This window comes from Callithrix jacchus, chromosome 7, assembly GCF_049354715.1.
Source record: "Callithrix jacchus isolate 240 chromosome 7, calJac240_pri, whole genome shotgun sequence".
NCBI lineage: Eukaryota > Metazoa > Chordata > Mammalia > Primates > Cebidae > Callithrix > Callithrix jacchus.
In genome coordinates this window covers 91,474,451-91,495,895 of record NC_133508.1, presented here as the reverse complement: position 1 = coordinate 91,495,895, position 21,445 = coordinate 91,474,451, and the positions used below count along the sequence as shown (strand labels likewise).

The 21,445-nt window shown below is 50.3% G+C and overlaps 1 protein-coding gene across 13 annotated transcripts in view; it reads left to right on the top strand.

Moving 5' to 3' along the window:
• SSBP3 (single stranded DNA binding protein 3) overlaps nt 1-21,445 on the top strand; it is a 176,845-nt gene that overhangs the window by 105,483 nt on the left and 49,917 nt on the right. For 12 of the 13 annotated variants that reach the window (XM_054236279.2, XM_035251581.3, XM_054236277.2 and 9 more), the window contains one exon: nt 18,512-18,601. In XM_054236279.2, coding sequence (XP_054092254.1) covers nt 18,566-18,601 — 36 coding nt within the window. In that variant the 5' untranslated portion in view covers nt 18,512-18,565. Of the gene's footprint in view, nt 1-10,884; nt 10,962-18,511; nt 18,602-21,445 lie in introns of those variants that run through there. The other variant, XM_078331934.1, reaches the window with a different exon arrangement.

The following is a 21,445-nucleotide window of genomic DNA, read 5'->3' as shown; positions in this document are numbered from 1 at the left end:
GTCTTTGAGGACTTTTGGAGTTGATGAAGACTCTGGCCAGCCAGGAGTCCAACACTGCTAACCTTATCTTTTGTGGCCCTTCCTTATTCTCTCTGGGCCTTCATTTTCTTGACTTCAGCTAGGACTGAATGATATCTCTGATTATTGAGTTCTGGTTTTGGTGACTGAGAAGGAAGACTGTGATAGGAGCATTCCAGTGTTTGGGAAGAGTGTACAAATGCATAGAAGCTTAAAAAGACATGCAGCATTCAGGGAGGGAGGAATTAGTGGGTGGAGCTCGGAATGAGGGTCAGTTCAGGCCAGGTCCTGAAGGGCTCGGCTGAGCTGGTGTGTGACAATGAGCAGAGAATCCTCAGGTTGTGAGCCTGCACTTGAGCGATCTGGGTTTCATCTGTTTAGAGAAAAAGTAGATCGAGGTTAATAAACCAATGAGGGGGCTGATGCAGTTGTCCAGGCTTCAGGTCCATGTCTAGATGACAGATGGAGAAGGCAGGCACTGGGGTGGTTATGTGGAACCTGAGAAAGTGGGCCAGCCCACTGAGAGCTGGCATGATTTGGGGGATTGCCCATAGCCGGACTCTCAGACAGTTTCCTAATAATTTGGTGCCCCGTGCCCACAAGAGTTGGTCTGGGGTGATTGTAAACAGCCTGGATTTGTGGAATGCATTAAAAAAAAAAAAAAGCCACCTCTATCCAAATTATCCAAAGGGTGACAGCGTGGTGGAGTAAGAGGGACCCTAACCAGGTTCTGGGCATGTCTGTCTCCTGCTTGGGACCTTAGTTTCCCCTTTAGTGAAAATGGCAGTGGGTAGGGGGACATCAGACCAATGCCTGAGGTGCACTAGCATGCCTCTGTGACTGCCACCTTTGTTTCCAGGAGTTTGAGGATCAAGCATGCAGGGCAGGGTGGCTCCATTCTTGGCAAGTGGAGCGGAAAATGCCAGCGTCTTGCAGCAAGTCCCAGAGGGTGTGGGCTGGGTGTGTGTGTGTGTACGTGGCTAGGCGTGCCCCCTGAACATCTCCCTTGAACAGGGCATCCGTGCTAGCCTGGCCTGGAACCTGCATAGAGTTCTGTCTCTTCTAAAATATTGTCTTTCCTGTTAAATATTAATAACAACCAAGCACGAACCCTCAGTGGGACTGAACCCCCAGCACACCCTGGGTGGTTGTCGCCTGTGAATGTTTGTGTCTCCATGCCTGTCCTCAGCTCTGTGTAGCACCTTGAACAGAGCGCTCTCTCTCTCTCTCTCTCTCTCTCTCTCTCTCTCTCTCTGTGTGTGTGTGTGTGTGTGTGTGTGTGTGTGTGTGTGTTTTGTTTTTGTTACTTTGGAGCCTCTGCAGAATTTCTCACCACTGCCAAGTTATTTCCTTGGGATATATTTAGATAAAGTGAGATGATGGAGAAGTGGGCGACGTGTATTTGCTCAGGGCTGTTTGCACACGCTGACCATGGTGTTTTTGAAGCTGACGTCCAGGAGCTGGATCGAAGGAGAGCTGCAGTGTAGCTCCTTGGGGAGGTAGAAGGGGTCAGGGAGAGAGTGAGTGGCAGAGAGAGTGAAAGCAGGTGTTTGGGTCCCACACCACAGCCCTCTGCTGCCTCCTGCCCATCTGAATGAAGTAGAGTACTAAAGCTATGAAAAGAATTTGGAGAGGTAGCTGTGAGTCCCACACTGTGCCCAGAAGGGCCACTTCCTCCTGGAACTGGGTGGTCTCTGGCACTGTGTACTGATAAGATAGGAAATCAGATTACTCTGTGGTTTGTATTCACTGAAAATCCAGGAGATAGCACTGACTCCCCAGAGTGGGGTAGGCAGGTCTGGTCCCATACCCGTGCTGGGACTGCTTCCCTGAACTTTCTTCCTGCTGGCCTCCTCGTCATTGTGCCTCTCTTCATGAGTCTGGGTTTGTGGCTTCCATGTGGCAGTAAGGCGTGGTAGTGCAGAGAGGGTCCGAGCTAGGCCTCCCCAGACCTAATCAGCTTACAGTGGGGCAGAGCAGTGCTCTTCTGTGATTCAGTTCAGAGCCTCAGTCTGCTTGATGGAGGCAGCTTTAATGAGATTAGAAAGCTTAACCAAGAGGCCAATTAAAGCTGGGCCTATACCTGTTTGGGCGGCTGTTGAAGCCCTGATCTGCACCTGGAGGCTTCCTGTAGGCCTCTTGGGAGCCTCGTTGGGGAGCATGTGGGGGCAGAAGAGGCCTGCCCATCTGGCCCAGCTATCCCCAGAACCTGGCATCCGTTTCCCCTGCTGGGGTTAGGGCAGAGGCGGAACTGAGGAGGGATCTGATGGAACATCTGGTCCAGGAGCTCCCAGAAGCTGGATCCCTGCACCCTTAGGAAGCTGAGTTTGTTGCAAAGCTCACTACATGATTTTGATGTGCAACCAGATTTGGAAACCAGGAATTGAATCCACTCCCTTTGTTTTATGGGTACAGTGAAGGGCCTTTGCGGGTAGCCAGCCAGGCCCGACTCCTCACCCAGTGCTCTTCTGCAGCGTCTTTGTTCCCAGCTCCTTTGATTGTCCAGGGTGATGGGGATGGTGGTGTTGCCCTTCTGTTCCCAGACAGCTTTTTGTTGGTTTGTTTTTTGAGACAAAGTCTCCCTCTGTCTCCCAGGACAGACAGAGTGCAGTGACGCGATCTTCGCTCATTACAACCTCTGCCTCCCGAGTTCAAGTGATTCTCCTGCCGCAGCTTCCCAAGGAGCTGGGATTACAGTCACACATCACCACATCTGGCTAATTTTTGTATTTTTAGTAGTGATGGGGTTTCACCATGTTGGCCAGGCTAGTTTTGAACTCCTGACCTAAAGTGATACTGCCGCCTTGGCCTCCCAAAGTGCTGAGATTACAAGTGTGAGCCACCATGCCCAGCCTCCAGACTGTTTTTATGTCTGTTTCTTCGTTTGTGCTTCATGCCACCGTTGCGAGGTAGACCAGGCAGGGAATGGTGACTTCTCTTTTTACAGATGGGCAAATTCAGGTTGGATACCTGTCCCAAATTGGTGCCAGACCCAAAGGGCCTGATTCTGGGATTAAGGTTATTTCTTTCCATGACTTAAATCTTCCTTCTGGTTCCCACTGGAGGTGGTGGTGGGTGGTATGTGAGTTTATGATGTCTGGATCCAGCCAGGAAGAAAATCCCAGCATCATTAACTGTGACCTTGTGCAAGATGCTTAACTGTTCATGTCACCAGCAAGATAGGTTGGATATAAAATAAAGGAGTGGATCCACCCACCTCAGGAGATTGTTGGGAGGATTAAGTGAGATCAGCCTCCTTTGGTGCCTACATAGAGTCTCAGGATATGGGGCTTATTGTTCCTAGGACACAAAGCCAGGAGGCTTTGTGGGCAGGGATGGCAGGGCTCTGGGACTCTGCTCTGCAGGAAAGTGGTCCCCAGCTGGTCCCCAGGGACAGGCCATCCTTGTGGAAAACAGGTAGAGAGGGTTTAGAATGAGTTTAGAAATACCCATGCAGCAGGTATTTCTGGAGCACCTGATGGATGCATGCCAGGCACCATTCCAGGGGATCCAGCAGAAACTTGACCCTCACAAATCCTGCGAGGCAGGCAAGGTTTATTATTCTCATTTTCTCGATGAGACAGCCGGGGCACAGACAGCTTGAGAAAACCAGGTTCCAGACCTTTGCTGTCCTTGACACTGGTGTGTGGATGGGAAGCCACATCTGTCCAGCCTGGCTGTGGGACTCCTTCCTGTTCTATGGTTGTAGATTCAAAGTTTCCGAAGGCCCAAATTTAAATTAGTAATTTCTGTCTTGGACAGAGAGGACCCAGGCGATGGCCTTAAATGGAATTAGACAAAAATAGAAGAAAAACAAACTGCCTTAGCCAGATTTGCAGCAAAGTGGGGACCTTGTCAAGAATGGTCCTGCTGTCTCTGATGGGCAAGTTTCAGGCTAGAAGCAGAACCAGGACTCACATTCAGATTTCACCAGAGCTTTTCATGTTTGTCTCTTCCAACAGTTGTTTGAGGAGAGAGAGAGAGACATGCAAACCTTTGGGAGTTAAGGCTGCTTTTTGCACCTTTTGACATTTGGACTTACCAAAATCTGGTCTGTTCCTTAAAGTTACATCTTTATAAAGTAGACAAATAGGAAGAAGGGAGAAATGTCCCAGAAGGACCAGGCCTAGCTTTGTCCAAAAAGCTCCTTTGCAGTCCCCAGTCACTTGATGTTTATTGATACGAGACATTGTAAATATTTGGATTCCCCTTTTTTGGAACCAGTAGTCCTGCAGGGAGGTAACCCGTCCACATAATATGACCAGGTACAAAATGCTAGAAGGGTGAAGGTAGCTCACATGGATTGGAGGATGAAGAAATCATCCTGCCTTGTGTCCAGGGTGGCCTAAGGGATATGTTGGAGTGGCAGAAACCAGCAGGAAGGTGGGCATTCCAGATGGAGGGGAGGAGGACATGTACAAAAGCTGGGGACCAGCCAGCGTCCCCTGTGGCTGAAGCTTAGGGTATGAGAAAGGTGGGAGGTTGGAATGGGAGGCAGAGAAGAGAGGCTGAGATGAAATCACAGCCCTTTCCTTATCTCCTTGTTTTTTAAAAATCTCATGTCAACCTGGAGATTGTCCTGTATTACAGGGTACAGCCCAAGTCAGGTGAACTGCCTGCCTCTCTGAATTGGTCAGGGAGCCCACGAGCTGGAGCTCTTGCCCTAAATCCAGTGCTCTGTCTGCTTGGTTGGGAGGCCATTGGTATTGCATGCTCCATGGGACGCCTTGTGAAAGGGACACAGGTGGAAACTGGCATCTTCTAGTATCAAGTTCTAGCTCATGAACCTACTTAGGGACTTTAGTACCTAGTTGGACTAGAAAGCAAGGACATTTGAGCTGGGCATCAGTGGTTAACTAGGAGTTCTATAGGTAGATACATGGACTAGGATGGAGGCAGTGTTGAGGGATACTTGGTCTGTGAGGGGCTGGAGCCATTCCCAGGACATGATCAGCACAGGGATGGGGCAGAGTGGAGATGCTGCCAGGGGCCCAAGTGGGCTACAGGGATCCTGGTCTCTCCACTCTCCCCTTCTCTCCACCCCTGTCAAGTTTCATCTCATGTCAAGTGAGGGACTGAGGAAGGGACAGGGACTGAGGAAGGGACAGGGACTGAGGAAGGGACAGGGAGGGGGAGGATGGGGGTGATGCATTCCTCCCACATGAGCTCAGAGCTTGCTCTGTGGTTTGTCTCTGATTCCGAGAACCATGTCTACTAATTTCTGTGGCTTGTAGGGTCTAGCTGTAAGGGACAGCCCCTAGTTTGGTGGAGGAGCCTTTGCTTGTGGGGTGCATTTTCAGGGAAGTAGAGGAAGGTATCTCAGGCTGGTACCCTACACCCTGCTGTTCTGTGCTTGTGTCCAGGCCCAAGAGCAGCCCCTTTTTCCTCTGCTGTCCCTGGGTCCCACAAGTGATGGGCAGCAGAGGCCTATGGGAAAGTGGTTCCCTGGGCCAGTGGAGCAGTTGGCCACCTTCAGAGAGGCCAGGGAATCCAACCTCTCTGAGAATAAATAGTAGGCTTCATTTTGGAGATGGAAGGGAGGCAGGCTGGGGTGACTGGGAGAGGCCAGTTGAACCCCTTCCTGCACCCAGCCCACTGGGCCTGGTCTTGACCTCTTCCACAGTGGGACTAAGAACAAGACGCCAGCTCTATGATGCCACCCACTCCCTCTCATTGCTTTTGTCCTTCCTTGGAGCTAAAAATGCTTTCTCCAGACACTAGCTGAAGCTGTCTTTCCCATTGTTTTGGGAGGGAGTGATACAAGGATGATTTCCATTTTAATAACCGACGACTCTGGGAGATAATGGCCTGCCCAAGTCATTTGCCAGGGCTTTACAGGCAGAGGGCACAGTGTGTGGCAGGGTATGTGTGTTATTATTTGGAAGGGAGGGGCTTGTTGTTTGGATATAGCCAAATGTTAATGAAGGGGACTGAGATAGCTAGTCTTAGAGTTTGACCTTTTAGATTAGGTGACTACTCTTGAAAAGCAGGATTTTTTTTGTTGTTGTTGTTGGCTGGGGTGGCTCACGCCTGTAATTCCAGCACTTTGGGAGGCCAACGTAGGCAGATCACTCAAGGTCAGAGGTCAGGTGTTGGAGACCATCCTGGCCAACACAGTGAAACCCCGTCTCTAAAAAATAATTAAAAAATAATGAAAGAAATCATGTTAAAATGCAGGATTTTTTTTTTTTTTTTTTTTTTTTTTAAAAGATGCAGTCTCACTCTGTCCCCCTGGCTGGAGTGCAGTGGCATGATCTCGGCTCACTGCAACCTCCTCCTCCTGGGTTCAAGGAATTCTCCTGCCTCAGCCTCCTGAGTAGCTAGGACTACAGGCGCCTGCCACCGTGCCTTCCAAATTTTTTTTATTTTTATTTTTATTTTTAGTAGAGATGGTCAGGCTGGTCTTGAACTCCTCTCCTCAGGTAATCCACCCTCCTCGGCCTCCCAAAGTGCTGGGATTACAGGTGAGAGCCACCACGCCCAGCCAAAAAGCAGGATTTCTGCCAGAACTTTTTTCATCCCAAAAACATTTACTGAGCCAGCATCTTCCCTGTGCTGTGCACACTATTCCTGCCCCCATTCCTGGAGGACAGCTGGCTAATTTAATAAGGAATTAACAGTCAGGTGTGACAGACACTGTGATGAGAACATATAAAGGACGAGAGGGTAGCACCCAGGCCTGAGTAGAGAGGAGAAGAGTGTTGCAGAGAGAGGGGCCAGCCTGTGCAGAGGATGGTTGTTGTTTTCATCAAGTAAATATGTGTCAAAGAAAGGCCTTTGTAAGCTGGTACTTTGTTAAGTCCTAAATATGTGCAAGTAATAATATGTTATTATTCTTCGAATGGGACCCCAGTATATGTTTCATAAAGACCTTCCTTTGTGCTTTGAATACCATATTGATGGGTGGTATGAGTAGGGGGTGGACCACTCCATGGGAAGTCCCGTGTTTGTTCAGAAGCAGAGTTTGGGTCAGAATTTTCAGTAGATGAACTCCCATGTCCCTTCAGAAGCACCTGACTAGCCCGTCTGCCTCCCAGCCTCCTTGGCCCCACCCCCTTAGCACATCTCTCACCAGGATCCTAAGTGATGTGTGTGTTCTTGGGTGCTCTGGCCTTCTTGTTGGTGGGTTCAAACAAGAAAGCCCTGCTGTGTGCACCTGGTAGACGCCCAACAAATAATCTGTAGTGAGCTCGGAAGTGGCAGTCTTGCCTTGCCTTGTAGCTCTGTGGCTCCCACCAGACCTTAGCAGGCCAAAGCCTGGGGTTGCAGGGTGGGGTTATGTTTTGGTCAGAAGCAGGCTGCAGGCTGGTTCTTGGTGGGTCCCTGAACCACCTCTTTGTCCCCTCTGTATTACTTTTGGAGCAGATCATCCGGTCACCATCCTCTGAGCGGCCTGTGAGGCCGCTCACCAGGGTGGGGATGTGATGCCTCTTGGAGGAGCTGATAACTGTGATGCTAGAATTTGAGACATCTAGAATGTCTGTGTTTGGTTCCTAGGGATGTCAGGTACCAGAGATATTACCCTTCCTGCCCCAGAGACAGAGATGCATGTACATACACACACGTGCACACACACACATGGAATCCATGGCCTGGTGAATTCTCCTTTTGGCGGCATTAGCATTGCCTTGCCTTGACACCACTCCCTCTGGTTTGTTCAGAGCCCCAAGGGCTGGGATTGGGGAGAGATGAGGGTCACTGCTGTCTGGTCTGAGTGTAGCAAACCTTCCTGGACCTATACCCTGGAGGCTGGGGTTTGAAGGGCAGCAGGGGACCTCAAGGGGCTCATGCAGTGCCTTGCTCACAACCCAGGAGTGTTCTTGTGGGGAACTGACAGGAGGCTTCACAGTGGCCAGGGCAGCTGGGGCTGTACAAGGACGTGCCCTGGAATCTCATCCTTTCCTGTGGCTTCAGAGCTCACCCACTGGAACCCTGCCATTTTGCAAATGAGGCACCTGGGGCTCTGAGAAGGAAAGATGTTGGCTTGCTCTTGGTCACCTAGCTAGTTTCTGTCTGAGTTTTCTTTAAGGCCAAGCAATGGGCCTCTCTTGTGTCAGTCTGAAGGATTTGTTAGAGGGGAAGAATCATGGATGTTGAAATCGGGTCGACCTGGGTTTGAATCCCAGGACTGCCATTTCCTGGCCTGCCATGCACCTCTGGCTGATCAGCTCTCAGGGCTTCAGCGTTCTTTTCTGTGATACAGGGAAGACAATGCAGGCTACCCCATAGGACTGTTGAGAGGATCAGAGATAAGGAGAAGGCACCTGTGCGCACATCAACTGTTGCATTCCTCCCATTCCCTTAGGCAGTGCAGGGGAGAAAGGAGGAGGGCCTGGCTGGAGTTGTCACCTCCAGGGGAGTAGAGTCTTGGCTGAGGGGCCTGTCCTTGACTTCCTGGAACACTGGAGGGCCTAGATGCTGGCCTAGCCATTGCTACTCAGCGCCCACCTGGTGGTAAGGGGGTCAGTGTGGGCTTCTCTCCCTTCCACCTCAGCTGTATCTGGCAGGTGTCCGGGAGTAACCTTCTAGAGGCTCCAGATAAGGTTCCCCATTGGCAGCACCAGCAACTGAGCAGGATGCAGGCTGGCACCTGGATTTCAGGCAGGAGCACTATCTACACCGTTCCTCGACTGACAGCTGGGCGTGGAGGGCTGGATGGACAGCAGCAGACACTAAGTGCTCATCGGCTTGTAGTGTCGTTGGGTCCAATTTCCTTTGCTTTGTGACCTATATCTTTCTTTATTTGGTAAACCCTCTGAGCAGGCAGCAGTAATAAATCAATTAATGACTCCGATGAATCGTTTAATGGCTGACAAAATAACACTAAAGCCAACAGCTTGCATCTCTCCAGCAGTACCAAAGGACTGGTTGACTCGGGTGGGGGACGAAACAGAGACTGTTAGCTAAATTAGCGCAATTAGTGCATGCTTTAAAGGCTTAGATGGCATCTGCTCAGCAGCGAGCCTGCGTGGCACCATGCACCGGGACGACTGTGCAGACCATGGTGGTTCGATGCTCGCTGCCTTCCCTCCTGGCCTGAGGAGCTCAAGGACTCATGGCTGTTCATTTACACAGAAGAGGCGGTGCCTGGTTTGAATGATGCACACCTTCCCCGGCACTGGGGGACATGGGTGAACTTGTCAGATTGTGTACACTTTGTCCTGTCACAGTGGAGGAGGAGGTGAGGGAAAATGACTTGGTCCCCAGTAAATCTGATGCTCTCCGAGAAGAGTGTGGGGCTCCCATCCTTGAAAGATGTTCTGAGGGCCCTGCCTTTAATGATTTATTTTAAACTTAAAGTTTCTAGAAGCGGGTGGTTTTCTGTTCGCTGCATACCTCGGTCCTGGCAGGATTAAGTTGTCATTGGAACTGAGCGTGTGCACGGGTCCACGCCAGGGAATTTTCCACTTTGTAGAAGCCACTGCCAGTGTTCTTGTTACGGAGCTGTCACTGGCCTACTATGACATGTTTGTGGTTGTAAGTAGCTCCTTTAAGACAGTGGGAAGTGTGCGTGTGTGTGTTTTGCTAATGGTGTAAACCAGGGCCTGAAGCTCATTTCTCTTTAAAAGAAAATCAGCATTGTGCAAATACTGAGCTGTTGATCCACTCTGCAGTGTTCATCTAGCGGGGACTTCTAGCCTTTCATCTTCCTTGTCTTGCATGCACACGCCTGGGACCTGCGCCCTGTGCCATGTGGCCCAGCTGGGCAGTGTTTGCCTGTGGAAGAGGGTGCCCTGGCTGGGATCCACTCTTTCACCAGGTACTAATTACTAAATACATGGGGCTCCACCTCTTACCAAATGGGGACCTTTGATCCAGTCCTTAGAAGAAGCTGGGTGCTTCCTGGGATGAATGGGCAGGGCCCAGCAGTATGGTAGCCTCACACTTCTCAGCCCAGGAAATTCACTTCCTTCTTTTTTTGGGAAATTGTTCTGACTGGGATACCTTTCTTTCATTTTTAAAAAAAGAAATAGTATTTTTCTAAGGTGGCCACTCAGCAGAGAGGCTCCTTCTCAGAAGAGTTGCTTTTCTGTCCAGCGGAATATCTAGTCGTTGCACAGCTTTCAGGCCCCTTTGTCTCTCCAGCCTGCTGTGGTCAGGGAATCTTTGCCTGGAGCTGTCTCTCCGGCTCTGGGCTGCTGGTTGCTGAACCCTTACCTTGGCTGAGCCTGGCTAAGAGTCATGTTTAAGCTCCCTGTGCCCCCAACAGAGGATAGAGGGCTCCCTTCCTTAGCAAATGATGAGGGGGCACAGAAGGTAAAGTGAGGTACCCAAGTACTCGGCCCCTGGTGAACGGAAGGACTGAGCTCTGACCTGTTTCCATGTGACCACCTTTAAGTGTCGGTTCTGAAACCTGGATCAGAGAAGCTGAGATGTGACCAAGAGCTGGGGCTGCCCATTTCCAGCTGTGTGCCCTTGGACAAGTCCCTTTACTCCTCAGAGCGTCTGTATTCTGGTGGTGACTGCAGATGGTGGGGAGGATGGAGGGAGAGACTGAATGAGCCACACCATGAGCTGGGTCAGAAGGGACTGCTTGGGGACAGCGAGCCCTCTCTGACTAGGTGGCTGGCTCCTCTCCTGTGGGGAAGGGAAAGTGAACAAGCCCCATGCCCACCCCCTACCCTAGAGATGGAGTGGGGGGCGGGGGGCGTCCTGGAGGTGTTTGCGCTCTGAGGAGAGGCTGTCAGGAGGCCTTGTGCCCAGGGAGGGTTAAAATGACAGCATAATCTCTCACCCCTGTATCACCTCCTGTGTCCTCCAGTTCTGCCGTCCTTTAAGGCCCCAGCTCAAGTGCCATGTCTTCCACAAAGCCTCCCTGATCCCCCTAAATCCCTGCTCACCGCGCCCGCCCAGAGCACCTTCCCTGTCCCTCAGTTCTGTCACCACAGCTCCTTGCATCCTCCTGGCCTGCAGGGCAGACCCACGCCCTGTCATCTTCTCTGGTGAGTACAGCACAGTCTGGCTGGCCCCAACCCCAGAAGCAAGCGTTTGCTGATACATCCAGTGTGTTAAAAGCACTTGTAAGGTTTGTATAGCTCGCCCCACGCCTCATCTTGTTTCTTCTTCTCCTCCCAGGGTAATTTGCCGGTTATATCCAACAGACTTTTCAGTGGGATCTTGCATTCCTTGACACACATGTGCATGCACACACACACACATAGACACACACACGTACACCCCACCCACCCCTTGGTGAATGCCGACTCATTGAAGTATTTGTCAGAAAGCGCAGAGCTAGAAGGTCAGCCTACTTGGGAAGCATAAAACATAGACAGTCTCAAACACAGGAAGGAATTGTGTTTCTCTCACGTGTTTAATGAATTATTTTTCCATAAGAGTCAAAGCACACAGAACTCTTCCTGAGAACTACAGGGGTGGGTGGGACATGACCATGGTTTTGTATTTTTGAACCCAAGATGCAAGGTGGAGGCACAGAGGGACTAACATTAGAGCCACATAGCTACCTGACCTTGAGACAGCACACCTCTCTGTGCCTCAGTTTCCTTACCGGGAAAACAGAAATGACATCTTGCCAGGGACGTTGGGGAATAAATACTTACCGCTCCCCCTGACCCCCAACTCATTGATGGGATCAAAATGAAAAGGCAGTTGCTTCTCCAGCCCTTCCTGTATTTTAGGGCTGTACCCAGGTGGCAGACGTGAGCTGGGACTTAGTAAAAGAAGCGCAGGTATCAGGACCACCCTCATTGGGTCTGATGGTGATGGCCTGGCCATGACAGGTTGAGGCTTCTGTTGTCTACAGGTGGCCCTTTTCAGGTTGCTTGTTAAAGAGCTCCTTTGACACCCGCTGTGCCACTGGAGCAGCAGGCCCTCGGCTGCCTTGAGTGGAGCCCAGGGCTAGGGACAGGAAGACCTGCTCAGATCACACAGTAGGTGGTTTGCAGCCAGAGCTGGAACCCTGATCTGGGACCCTCAGTCCAGGGCTCTTCTATCTTAATAATCCCCAGGAGGCGCCAGGTGGTGGTGGGTCCTATGGCAGTCCCCTCTTAACATGTTTTTTTTGCCATGTCTAGACTGGAAGCGATGCCAAATTATCACAGCCCACCACCTCCTGAGGCAGCCCAGAACCTTTTTGTAGCTTGGGGCATCTACTCTTGGACCCAGGGCCATCCATCGGTGCGAGGAGGCTCATCCATCCCTCCTCCCACACGCTGGCCCCCTGGCTGTTTGAAGGCAGAGATCCTGTGTCACTTGTGTATGCCATCCAAACCTATTTTTAACGTCAGCTGGTTCTGTCTCTTCGCGTAGCAACAGCTCTGTTTTCTCCAAACCACACAATTAGAGCCCCTATTCTCCAAAAGTGATTCTGTTCTGTGGTCTGTATCTGAAACAAGGAATCCTCTTCCTGGCCCCTTCCCTTATTTGAACCCCATTTCTCTCCGTATTGGCCTTTCCATTTGGGTGATGACATTCCCTTGGTTGGTTCCATTCCTGCACTTGTATCTTTAGTTTGTTGATGCTGCTGAAATTCCCTTTGGGAACCTGGGTTACCCCATAGTTTGCATAGAATTAGAAGGTCCCATCTTGCTGAAACCAGTGCTGGCATCCCTCCCTTCCTCCCCAGGCCACCAGACAGGCGTCACTTGGAGGCTTCCTGTCTCACTTGCCCTCTGCATGAAGTCATCACAGGAGTGTCTTAAGCTTCCCTAAGTGACCTTCCTTTCCCAGCTTAGAGCACATGGCTCCACCCCCAGCACACACCTTGCACCCCTTGGTGTTTTGGGTCCTGGACCTCGCAGCCTGTGTTGAGTTTCAATCAAGGAAGTCGGCACATATGGTTGTGCATGTGGCCCCAAGCTGCTGCACGCCAAGGCCTGAGTATTAGGGCAGGGCAAGGAGGGGAGGAGATTTGCAGAACAAAGTACCATTTTGCAGGCTTTGTAAATCAGTCAGGAGGGGTTGGCCAACCTGGCAGGAGTCCCACATTTCCCTTTGAGCATTTGTTTTTATTCAGTTTTCCAGGAGCTTCATGTGCCTAGAACTAATTTTAAAAGAGAGTCAAAATGCGGCAGGGTGAGGGGGTAGGTCCAGGCTAGTTTGTGAGTGAGGATAGGTGGAGTTCTTGAAATGAGGCCAGAAGATAGCATCTTGCAGGGAATGCCCCTGGACCATTGCTTTTCAAAGGAAAAGCATGAACACTTTTGCCTACTCTGAGATACTCGTCTCTCTGGGTGGGATGAGAGGCCTCTGGGAGTGTGGGGATTTGTCAAGTCCACTTGCTCCTGGAGTTTGGGGGTACTCTGGTGGTTTTGGGATTTGTTGAGTGAGCATGAGTATGCCTGGCACAGGGTGAGGTGGGACAGAAGTCCTCCCGCCACCCCATTGTCCAGAACAGAAAGTTTTATTCCTTAGCCTGGCTTCCAAGGCACTTCTTCTTGGAAGCACCTCTCTGAGGCCCATGTTTTGAACCCTGCGTCTCTGCCCTGGAGTGTGGAGGGGGGGGGAATGTCCATCTTCTGGGGTGGGACTGGTGGTGAGGTTTTCAGGTATACTTACAGAGTGGGATTGCGGGGGATCTCTGGTTGCTGTGGCATGTGTCTATCTCGTTGAATTGTGGATGGGGCCGAGGCAGGGGGCAGTCCCGGAGCCCCATGGCTGTGTACCCATCCTGGGATCATCAAGAATCCCTATTCCTTAGAGAGCTCTGGGATCGGTCCTCCTCGCAAGTCTCCCTGGCTGGGAACGGGAAACTTCAGGCAGTGCTCTGGAAAAGCACATCCGGCTTTTGAAGTTGACTGTAGGTTTAGAGAAGGCAGCTGGCTAGAATGGGCCACATCACCCTGTTCAAGGCCTGTTTTCTGTTTAGAAAAGAATTTAAGTGCAAGTTAACCAAACTGCCTGGCTGGTTTGAGTTGGCTTTTTTGAGTCCAGAAAGTGGATAACCTAGGCGGTTAGAACCCAAATGTCAGCCACTGTTATCTGTGGGCTCAGATGACAGGTCTCTGGGTAGTTTTGAATCTTTGATCACAAAACAGTCTATAATGAATAGAGAAGAGTTAAAACCCGGGTCTCCTAGAAAGAGGATTGCCATCCTCTTCGTGGAAGAGCTGCTGTTTCCAGTTCTGGCTCCTCTAGGTGTGTGGACTGAACTGGGGAGAACAGCTTGGAAGAAGAGCCTTACTGGTCATCTCTCTAACCCCATCATTGGATACATGGGGAAATTGAGTCCCAGAACGAGAAAGGGGTTTGTTTATAGGGGCTCCCAGCTAGGAGATCTCTAGCTTCTGAATCCAGTGTTCTTTTCTGTTGTCCTCCATGGGGGACTTCTAGCCTGTTAAACCCACTGCAGCCCTGGCACACTCACTGGAGGCCTTAGTAAATGTCAGGGGTTTTCAGGGGTTTTGGTTTTGTGATGTTAGAGAAAACTCAGGAGACACTTTTCTGAGTGCCTTAATGGAGCTCTAGCTCCAAGTTGGAAACCACAGGGAGAGGCCGATTCCTAGCAGTCTGGAAAGGCCTGGCTCCGGACGGTCAGCTTTGAGCAGGTCTTTGAATAATACAAATAGTAATCATTTATTGAACACCTGCTGTATGCCTCACGTTGTGCTGGTCTCAGAAGTCGGGTGAAACAGCCCCTGCTGCCACTGAGCTGCAGAAGGGTCAGGGCAGGGATTCAGTGTAATGTTCCTAGATGTGGTTGCAGGGAGGATACCTTGGTGTAGGTTTTGTGAGCAAGTTATTTTTGAGCCTTTCCTAACCTCTTAACTCTTTCGTTGCCCTATACTATCAGTTGCTGCTTTTTGTTTTCTTCTTCATACTTTTCTGCCCTTTTTAAAGTTTTTTTGTTATGACCACATATTTGCTTCATAATCAAAGGGGAACAGCAATAACTATCGAAATTCAGGGCACATATTTAAGCACTGCAGGACAACTTAATTTTGCTGCCTGAGAAACTTTGAATGATAAAAGCATCTCCTCAGCTTCCTGCCCCTTAGTCACTGCTTAACATGGTCTTGGTTTTTGTCCTCCATCACTGGAGAATAGCAAAACTCCATCTTCCACCCCCACATTTCAGAGAATTGAAATGTGCATTTACTAGAACCACGGTCACCCTGGCCATTGCATTCAGAGAACCATGGCCCACCCACTACTTCCAGTTCCTAGAACCATTGACTCACTCCTGATCTCATAGGAAAATGACATCTTAAAGTGAAGGAGCCTCATAAATGAGGCAATGGATCACTCTCAGGTTTATGTTTTTATATAAATAAGTTTATTAGGCCAGACACGATGGTTCACACCTGTAAAGCCAGCATTTTGGGGGGGCCGAGGTGGCAGGATTGCTTGAGGCCAGGAGTTCAAGACCAGCCTGGGCGACATATGTGAGACCCCCATCCTCCCCAGCATTTTTTTTTTTTTTTAATTAGCTGGGTATGATGGTGTGTATATGTATTTTCAGCTACCTGAGAGGCTGAGTCAGGAGGAACCTTTGAGCCCAGGAGTTTGGGGCCACAGTAAGCCATAATCAGGCCATTGCACTTCAGCCTGGGGACCAGATCTCTAATAATAATAAAGTGTTGTTTTTTTTTTTATTTTTAAATCATAACTTACCCTTATTCTAGTTCCTCAATATATAAAAAGTCAAATACCCAAATAGCAGAAGACATGAATGGTTTGCCATAAAATTAGATCTGCAAGTGGTTAATGCAAACCATTTCAAAAGGTAATGACCTAAGAGGTAAGTCAAAATACCAGATACCAAAGGGATACTGACTGCCAGATTAGCAGACACTGATATGTGATGCCTGTTATTGCATTGGTTAATAGGCTGGGTGTGGTGGCTCATGCGTGTAATTCCAGCACTTTGGGAAGCTGAGGTTGGAGGATCACGTGAAACTAGCCTGGGAACACAGTGAGACCCCATCTCTAAAAAAGCAAAACAAACTGGTTAAGTAATGGTACACAAGAAGGTTGAAATTCTTAAATATAACACCAGTCTCTGAAAGAACTTGAAGAAAATGTAGGTGAGTGTTTACCTCACCCCATTTTTTAAAAAAAGTTTTTTGCTCTTGCTGCTGAGGAGTAATTGTTGACAGTTAATCACAAAAAGTTGCCATTTTGGCAGAACTACTGACCACAGAGAAACAGTAATGCAGCCAACAGTAACACAGCTAATGGATAAGCTGGCGATTCCCCCATGAGGCCCTATCTTGGATAGTGCTGGGGCAGCGGTGAGGCAGGGGCCTGGGAGGGGCCTGTGACCTCAGTCCTGAGGGATGGGGAGACCTATAATCCTGATTTTGGGAGATGCTTGAAACTTGTAAACACATTACAGGATGGTTGGCAGGATATCTCTTGCAGAGAGGGCTGTTTTTCTGTAGGAAAGAATCATTTTGAAAAGTAACATGCGGCTTGCCCATTCTCTTCACCTGAAGCCTGCTCAGCACCCACGGTATGCCCTGTACTTCTTTGTTTCTAGATTCACAGAGCTGTCCCAGCTTACAAAACACAGCCTATTCTGTCACTTAATCTTCCCACAACCCTGGCGAGGAGGTGGGACCACAGCTATCTCATTGTTTACAGGAAGCAAATTCAGAAAGTCCAAGTGGCTTGCCTACAGTCATCCCACTTACTAGTAGAGGTGACAGTGCTGAAAACCAGGTGCATTTGCTCCCAGGTCTGTTTGTTCATTTAGATGCATACGTTGTATTAGTGGGATTCGCACATTACCTCATTTTCTTCCATCAAAGTTGGAAGTTAGAGGTTCTGGTTTCTATTTTTTTTTTTTTTTTTTTTTTTTTTTTGAGACGGAGTTTTGCTTTTATCGTCCAGGCTGGAGTGCAATGGTGCGATCTCGGCTTACTGCAACCTCTACCTCCTGAGTTCAAGCGAATTCTCCTGCCTCAGCCTCCCACGTAACTGGGATTACAGGTGCCCACCACCACGCCCGGTTAATGTTTTATATTTTTAGTAGAGATGGGGTTTCACCATGTTGGCCAGGCTGGTCTCACACTCCTGACCTCAGGTGATCCACCTGCCTTGGCCTCCCAAAGTATTGGGATTACAGGCGTGAGCAACCGTGCCTGGCCTCTGGTTCCTATTTTACTGCTGATGAAAGGAAAGAGAAGTGGCTTCTTGAAGGTGGTGATGGAGGCTGTGTTTCTAAGAGGAAAAGAGGTGCTCTGTTTCCTGACCCCAAGGAGCTCATTCCTGTTCCAAAGAGTCAGAACCCTGGGAGATGATTAATGACCAAGTGTCACTTTTTCGGTCATAGTGGGGTTTGGGGACCACCAATGTTGGAGGTGGGCTTCCTGTGGGAGGAGACCCTGGAGGTTTAGAATCAGTGGGGAGGAGCAGGGCCCAGTTCCAGGTAGGACTCTTAGACACCTGTGGCTTCCTCAGGGCTGAGGCCCAGGCGTCTCAGCCTCACCCCCGCCTGCATGAGCACGGCACCAGGCACAGACACACTGACCACCTGACCAGGTCTCACACAGATCCTTTGGAAGGAGGCCAGGCTGGGAGAGCAATGTCTGCTCACCCCTGGGAGGCATTTGTTGAGGCGCATATACCAGGTAAATGCTGCCAGAATAGCAGCGTTTAAAGAAAAAAGGAATGACGGTTCCCCAACTTATCGAGCCCCCCCACCCCCATGAGACACCTAGGACCCTGCAGGGCAAAGAACGCACCCTGCCCTCTGTCCCCCTCTCCAGCAGTGTTTCCCAGTTGGTCTGTTCATTTATGCATTGAGTCATGGATATTTATTGGTCTTTTGCTCTATATGACATGCCAGCCACTTGGAGAGGTCACAGCAATTTATAAATCACCTGTCTGCCAAAAGCCTCTCAGAGTAGCTGAGCAGACACAGCCCGGGGCCATATAATGCCAGGAGCAGCCACTGCACATTGGCCATGTTCCCCTGCTCTGGTCCTCTGCTCTGTACTGCAGGAAGTACCTTTGGCGCTTTGTCTCAGGCTGTCCTGCAGCCTCCCTGAATGGTAGACGTTGCTCCCCCCCTTCATTTTATTTTATTTATTGTTATATGAGATAGGGCTGAACCTTTTGGGCTCAAGCGATCCTCCCACCTCAGCCTCTTGAGTAACTGGAACTACAGGAGCCTGCCACTGCGCCCAGCTAATTTTTTATTTTTTGTAGAGACGGGGTCTTCTCCTTACGTTGCCCAGGCTGGTCTCAAACTCCTGGGCTCAAGCAGTTCTGCTTTGACTTCCCAGAGTGCTGGGAGTTCGGGTGTGAGCCACCACACCCAGCCCTCCAATTTTAAAGATGAGGAAAAGGAGGCTTGGAATCGGCTGCTTGCTCAGTGGGGGGCACACCTGGGAATTGAGTCCAGGTCTGAGTTTACAAGCCCTACCTATGTCTTGTCTGTGGGAATGTGACACTTTAAGTAGAAAGTGGTCTTTGAGGAAGGTCCACAGGGAATGTGGGCAGACAGGGAGAGCCCAGGCCGGGGTCAGAACTCCACGTCTCTGGTTTCGGGTGTGGCCACTAACCCTCCGTCTTGTTGTCTCCACAGAGTGCAGCAGCTGCCCCAAGCCCCGTGCTTGGCAACATTCCCCCCAATGATGGGATGCCGGGAGGCCCCATCCCGCCAGGTTTCTTTCAGGTATGTGCGGGGCCCGGGGGTCTTGTGCTCCACCTTGTATTCCAGGCTGAGGCCCTGGGCAGGTGGGAGGGCAGAAGAGAAGTAAGTAGCTCAGTTTGCCATGGTCTAAATACAGTTGCTTTATGCTGGTTCAAATCCTTCCCTTCCCCATGCCTTTCTCCAGTCCTAAAAGCCGAGAGGGAGAAAAGAGATGGGAAAGCAGATGCCTCCTGCATTGCCTGCACTTCTGCTGGAGTTTGCTTTCTTCATGCCAGCTTCGTAGGCGCGACACAGTCTGCCCCTGGCTTGGGAGGCAGTGGGGGCTGCTTTCAAGCCAGTGTGGAGCTTTCTTTTAACAAAAGGCTTTTAAAAATATTGGTAAATCGTTCTTTGTTTCTGTTTTGTTGCTGCTGCTGTTGTCATTGTTTACTTTGTCTGTTCAAACTACAAACCTTAGGCGTAATCTAAAAAAAACAAAAAAACCCACCATCCCAGCAGGTCTCAGGACCCTTTCCCTCTAGATAACCACTTGATTTTTTCCGAGTGTGATCACAGACAGCATCCCACAAGCATCTGTGCCCGTGCTCTACCTGCCACAGGCAGGAACAGATCCCACATGGGTCGAGAGCCTGGCCTTCTCCAAGAGATACCTTGTTCGGCTTTTTCCAGGGTGTGTGTGAAATGGGGCTTTCTGTTTTGCCAGGTTGGATGCGGCTACCTCCCTTTCCGAGCCACCTCCTCCGTCTCTACCTTGTCCCCGGCGGTTCATGTGATTTAAGCCAACGTGAGACCGGGAAATGGCATGTTAGAGGGGTACAGCATTCAGGACTGTAACTTTCACGATGACACTCTTGATCATAACATGGCTCATTCTTTCAAGCATGTCGGCGCTGAGCTTGAGAATCCGCCCAAGTTCCCCACAGCTTTTGAAAGATTGGCACTCACAGATAAGAATGTGGAAAGAGCCGTTGTGTGGAAAAGGAGGCAGAAGCTTCCTCTGTGCAGCCCTAGAATTCAGAACTGGGACCAGTGAAAGTCCAAGGACACTTTTGCTTGGTATAGGCCAGAATTTAGCACCACGCTCATCCCACATCAAGGCAGGAGGCTCTCTGGCCCTAGGTGCACCTGCGCAAAGACCTGACAGACATCTCCTAGGGATGTTAAAGGGGTTTCTCTCTGGGCGGGGATGACTTGGAAGATGATTCTACTTGGCAAGATTTTGTATTTTTGTTGGTGTTAACTCCTGAGGGAAGAAGGCTGGGACATGCTGCTCACCAGCTAAGAAGGATGGCAGTGAAATTCAGGCATTTCCTGAAAACAGAAGTGGTAGGTCATCTACCGTGATGTGGGAGGAGAGAGAGGAACGCAGGTTGGCCATCCGGAGCATTGGATGGCCACATGCAGATCTGTATGCATTCCCAGCACACTGCCAAAACTGGGGCCTTGTCCAAGGGGCAGAGATGAGTGTAGCCTTAGAAATAGGTATGTGAGCTCCAGGCTGGACTGGACCAGGCATTGCCAGGGTCTTAGCTTGGGGCAAGGCTGCAGACATATTGAAGATGGGTTGAGAGTTAGACCTTAAAATACTGGCAAGCCATGGACCCAAAAAGGCAGGAGACAGAGGGGCTGCTGTCCTTTCCCCGGGGGGGAAATCCACAGGGCCAGTGTGTGAGAGGCTCGTCCTCACCAAGGTGGGTATCTTCCTGGCCACTGCAGACGGTGTCCTGCACCCATCAACGGGCCTTTCCCACTGGCATTCTGTCCAGTTGGGCATTCTTTGTAGGCTCACTTGCCACAGATGCTCTTGATACAGTGCAGCTTCCCTGTCTGGTGGACATAGCCCACCCAGGTACCATGCTTCATCTGTGTACATCCAGATTGAGGCTGCTTGCTGACAATATGGGTGTTCAGTGCAGATTAGACCACTGTGGTAGAAAGAGTTAGACAATAGCCAGTTGTATGTTTTAAAAATAGGCCATTGACTTTTATTTTGGCCTGAGTCTAGGACAAGGCTCAGTTCTGCCTGATATGTGGGCAGCTCCCAACTTCCTGCTTTGGTATAATTGTCCATGGCTAAGGCCTAATTCCAGGCATACTTCTTGGGCCCTCCCCTGTGACGTTTGGGGTGTATGGTCAGAAAGCCAAGACTGATTCCTGTCCTTATTTAGCCATTACTAGCCACCATCAAATAGAGGTAACTTTTGGACTTTCTTGACTTGAGGTCACCTCTGTTTTCCAGGCATGGTGAGCCATCAAGAGCTGATGGGGTCATCTAGCAGACAGCAGAGAGCAGTGTCTTGGATTGTCTGCTTTCTTGGTGATGTTGGGTGATTCCTTTCTCCCACTTCCCGGCATCATTTCCCCATCAGTCAGATGCAGGGTGGTAGGCTAGGCCAGCAGGTACCTGGCCTGGTTCTTCCTGGCCGTGATGCTGAACCTCTCAGCCTGGGTCGCTGCCAAGGGGAAAGGGTATCTCTCTGGAAGGAGGTACTGGTTGCCCATTTCCGGAATAGACCTGCTTACAACAGGAATATTAGCTATTGATTGCCGGCCCTGCCCCTCACTAGTATTGCAGGCGGCCACTGTGATATTAGAAGGGAAATAGAGATGGTATCGAGAATTTTATCTGCTGGCGACAATTGCACTTCTTCCCCTGCTTGGCCGAGGCCTGGGTAGGAAGCTCTGCTGTGGGAAGGCTTTGCACCAGGGAGTTGGCTCGGGATGGCTGAGCCAGCCTTGGCCAGCCCTTGGCCTAGGGTAACCAGCCCAGTTTTCAGGTCAGGACTTCACCCCCAGCTGGTCCTAAACGTAGAAGCCAGCAGGCCTCCAGGGTTGGGTGGGAGGGAGCAGCTGTCCACCTCCATC